This window comes from Nanorana parkeri, unplaced genomic scaffold, assembly GCF_000935625.1.
Source record: "Nanorana parkeri isolate BGI_ZX_2015 unplaced genomic scaffold, ASM93562v1 scaffold1727, whole genome shotgun sequence".
NCBI lineage: Eukaryota > Metazoa > Chordata > Amphibia > Anura > Dicroglossidae > Nanorana > Nanorana parkeri.
Genome location: NW_017307995.1, coordinates 156,457 through 161,102, shown reverse-complemented (window position 1 = coordinate 161,102; position 4,646 = coordinate 156,457). Strand labels below are relative to the sequence as shown.

The window sequence follows — 4,646 nt, the reverse complement described above, 5'->3', positions numbered from 1 at the left end:
CAGGATTTTTTTTTATTATTATTAAAAAAGCAAAAACTGTTTTTAAGATTGTAACAAAAGCTGTGTGCTGTATAATATATTTGCCTATCTTTTCCTATCTCCTGATAGCTGCTTTCTAGGAAGACCATGGAGAATTGTGGATGGCAGTTTAAATAAACCTGTGTGCAAGGGAATGCTGGAAGCTGTTCTGTACCAAATTATGTCTAAGCCAGGCATTACTGAAAAGGACTTGGTCCACCATTACAGTGGTGTCTTACAGCCTGTCATTGTTATCGAGCTATTACAGGTAAATTGAAGGATTTACTTTTCTATTTTCAGACATTCTAATTGGAGGGTTCTCGTATATAATACTGATCTCTACAGGATAACCTGGGACCTGCCTTTGCTAAAAATGTGGTCAAACGTTAAAGTTTAGACTGAAGACTTTATACACTTTGAAATGTATTCATTTGGGGTTTTGTTTGTTTACAATTTCCTTGTTTGCCATTTATTTCAGCTTTCTTGCTAACCATTTTCAGTCATATTTATAAGAATTACAAGGCCATGGATTTTAAAAATAAAGAATTTTTAAGTACCAATCTTTTAAAAAAAGTTCAGACTGTGGTTTGCTTTTTGGTGGTTCTGCTTAATATTAACAGTATAAATATTAGTTATAATAGAAAGCCGTGATCAAGCAGAAGTTTTTGAGAAATATAACATACAATTCAATATTAAAGTCTTCTTTTATCTTTCTGACCATGCTTCATGTTACACCCATATTTAGGGTGTAACATGAAGCATGGTCAGATCGCACCCTCCTCGTGTGATCTACTGATCATGGTTGCAAAGGTTTTTTTTACTGATTCCTATGCAAAAATAAATGTACACATTTTAGCTTTTATGAAGGAGTATGCATTTATTTATTTCAAAGCTGGAATTTTCTTGATAAATTATCCAAATATGCGTCTCCAAAAGAGGAAAAACATATCTATACATTGCATGAAAAACATTTAGAACATAGTATTGGCCTGTACTTGTTAGGCATTATCCTGAACACTAAATATCCAAACTAAACATCACCTCCTACCATAGAGGCCCTGTCACCAGACCATTTATTTCAACAACAATCTTCCCATAAGATTACATATACATTCCATATTGAACCAGCCCATTATCAACAGCTAAAGTGCATTGTGCTCCCATGGGTGCACCCTTGTCTTTAATGATGGGCTGGTGCAATATAGGAGTGAGAGGGGAATTATAATACAAAGGGGGAAAGGGAGAGATAATATATAGCAAGAATAGAGTGCATCTGGGAGTAACAATATGATAGTATATGAGGGAGTACAGGAAAATAATTGAGGTAGAGTGATCAAATTAATCAAATCTAGTAAGTAGGAAGAGAGAATGGAAAGCTGCATGTAGTGAAAATTATTTAAGAGGCACAAGCACACTCCTAGAATGAAATTGAGGAATTGAGAGATACAGTTGGGGGTCTCTTTTACAGCAGTGAATCTCACATTCCCCAAAAATTCTCTGCAGGTGCATGTTCCAGGTGCATGTGTTTTTAATGAGCGATTGATTTAACAGTGAAAGTTTGGTGAAAGTCAGATCCACTGATTTATCGATATGCCCCTTAAGCTTTACAACCATTGCATGACTTTCATCGTGCGATGGTTGTAAAGTAATTAAAAGCTTGTACGATCTGCCCATCTTGGACAGGCAGATTGTACTTGCGATCATCGCAAGTACAATCTTGCGATGATTCCAATGTCGCACGGGCAGTATTCGCTTGCGCACACCGGCCCATGCTGCATTTGTCTCCCGAGAACGCCACTGACCCGCCGACAATCGTACATTTCTTGGCGGGTTTTCAAGCCTGCTCAGGAGACAAGACGTGCGACCGTACAGTAGAAACGGTTGCACGCCTTCCATACACCTGCCGATTATCGCATGATCGCGGGATCACCCGCGATTATCGTACGATAATCGGCAGGTGTATGGGCACCTTTTAGAGTTAGGCCTCAGATTCCCATATTTTGCACAGACATTACTGGTAACACTTTGACATATTATTGAGGGTGAAAATAAAAATAAATCAGTCAAAGGTTAAGGGTTAAGAAAAAAAAAGTTACATTTTCGTATATAGTAGTTAAGATGTGCGTAAATTAAAAGTACAAACATTTTCCTTTTTACATCATTTTTCTTATGAATTTGTTCTCTCAGAGAAAGATTGTACAGTACCTAGGGTCATGTATATAATACCATAGTATGCCCAAACAGGGGCTCTGATCACTGTACAGAGCAGTCATATAATATTTTCCTCATATCAATGTAAACCGAGCAGGGCCAAATGAAAGAATTGCACAGTGAAGAAGTGTAAGTCCCAGGATTATTCAGCCTCTGTGCTGCCATAAGGCAACCTTGTCTGATTTAGTGAGATGGCAACCCACTCGGCAATGTGGGATTTGCATTCCTTGATAACTTTACCATGCTTTACACCAGAAATGTATTTACTGATCTAATACAAATTTAATTATGTATTACTTCAGTATCATAAGGTGATCCCTTTGTCATTGCTTATCAATAGACCCATAGCTAAATGTAGAAATTGCACTGGTACATTTAAGGGAGTAAACGTGTGAGAACCATAGTAGTTAGAATCACATTAATGGTTTATGACTACAGATTTTTTTTTTGTCGTGCATCACCATGTACTGTTACACAGGGAACTTGTGGCTAAACTTTATTATTCCAATACATTTTGCAAGAATCGTTCTTAAGCGACATCATTGTTGTTTAAGGACTTTGACACATATATGGTGTTTAGCTAATCACCTATAGCTAATCACGTAACACATATACGAGTAGAGAACATAAAAAATGCAGAAGCGCACTACCAAGTAGTGACTGAGCAGGAGAAAAAAATCGAATGAGACTTACCAGGGTGTGGGTACTAGTGCGTTGTCAGCGGCGAGGTCTGGATGAATTGGGGGTCCAGGGTTGCTGGTGGTGGTGGGCAGGCTAATGTGTAAATCGTTGGTGCCGGAAAGACTACGATGTCAAAGGGGAACTGGGTCCAACGTTTAATGTGGCTGGGATCTGAGGGGGCGGCTCGGGTTTGGGAGAAAAACTGGCTGTCTAAAACGTGCTAGCTGCTAGTGGATGTATACCTGAGATCTGTGTTTGTGTGTGTGTGGGGGAGCTGCGGTGAACAGTTGAAGCTGTCAGGCCGGGAATGTCCGGGGGAAACCAATAGTGCGGAAGCTAGCCTGGAGGTGGATGTTGAGGTCGGGTTGGGACTACCCCGCTCGAGGGCACGGGCGGCACGCCCGAAGCAGCGAGCGGTGCGTCCGTGGGGTACAACAGGTGGGAACGAGTGGCGGAGGTGGTGGGTGAAGGAGTTCAAACTGGCTACGCGTTTCGAAGAGCGGGTCTTCTTTTTCAAGCCACTGAGTGAAGTACCCACACCCTGGTAAGTCTCATTCGATTTTTTTCTCCTGCTCAGTCACTACTTGGTAGTGCGCTTCTGCATTTTTTATGTTCTCTATCAGTAAAACGTTGGACACCCCGGTCCGCAATTTTTAGGAGCCGCACACTTAGTAACGCAAGCGATATTTGTTCACCCTCACCTCAGGGGCAGCGCTGCAATAGAGGACATTTCTCCCAACTTTTTTTTAACACATATACGAGGGCCACTCTGACTGTATCCAAATCTTCTACCAAATGTAAGCCCTGTATGTACTTTAAAAGTGTATAATATGTTAGGATAAACTACTAAACTCATATAGTGCAGAACAATTAAATCTCCCAAATGGGAGAACTCTCCAGGATTGAATAGGTGGGGGAAGGGGTGTTGTGTAATGCAAAGATGCAAACATTAGTTGTCCGATTAGTAGCAGTATTTATTGAATTGCAGATTTAGTTTGAGCTTAGAATTACAATTGTTACTATATTCCAGTTTATGTTTTCATATAATGTTACACCTATATAAAGTGCCGTTTCCTACTGTTGTTTTTTTTTTTTTTTATTATTTCAGGTGCTGGAACAAATTGGATGTATAAAGAAGTGTTACATGGAAAAATGTTTCAAAGCTACTCTGTGCTCCCAATGTAAAATTCCTCAAGTACACAATACCTCCAGACTCTCTGGGGATTTAATAGCATTTTATGAACCTACTATTGACTGCACCCTGAGACTTGGTGGAATTTTTCCCTCTGAAGATAACTGGAATAAATGGGTATTATAAAGATATGTGTATATTGGATATACGTCCGCAATTTATTCAATACATTTACTAATTTGTAAAATATTTTGTACTCTAAAGTATCATGCTTTTGTGACCATGTCTGTTTTTATGGATATTATGTTTGATAATAAAGTACACTGTTACATGCTTGCATGCCTTTCATTTTAGAGAAGTAAGCATATAGGAAATTGGGTACATGATCTGTTGACTGTTTGGCCATCCATATAGTAATAAAAGCTGAACTAATCTTTCTCAGGCATTAAGGGACACTGGAAGCCTTTTAAACCTTTAGGTTATACTGCCTTTTATAGGAGGATTGGGCACTGGCAAACAAATAACTAACTGTTGGCCAGGCCAGGTTAAGCCCTCCTACTACCCAGAATGCCTGTTTTTGTTAGGCTGCCCATACACCTTGCGA

General features: G+C 39.5%; 1 protein-coding gene across 1 annotated transcript in view; it reads left to right on the top strand.

Moving 5' to 3' along the window:
- The window catches only part of GTF3C1 (general transcription factor IIIC subunit 1), a 102,349-nt gene extending 98,036 nt beyond the window's left edge, over positions 1-4,313 (top strand). The window contains exons 40-41 of the mRNA XM_018571292.1: positions 109-286; positions 4,019-4,313. Of these exons, the coding sequence (XP_018426794.1) occupies positions 109-286; positions 4,019-4,228 (388 nt within the window). The 3' untranslated portion in view covers positions 4,229-4,313. The remainder of the gene's footprint in view (positions 1-108; positions 287-4,018) is intronic.
- Positions 4,314-4,646: the final 333 nt, after the last annotated feature.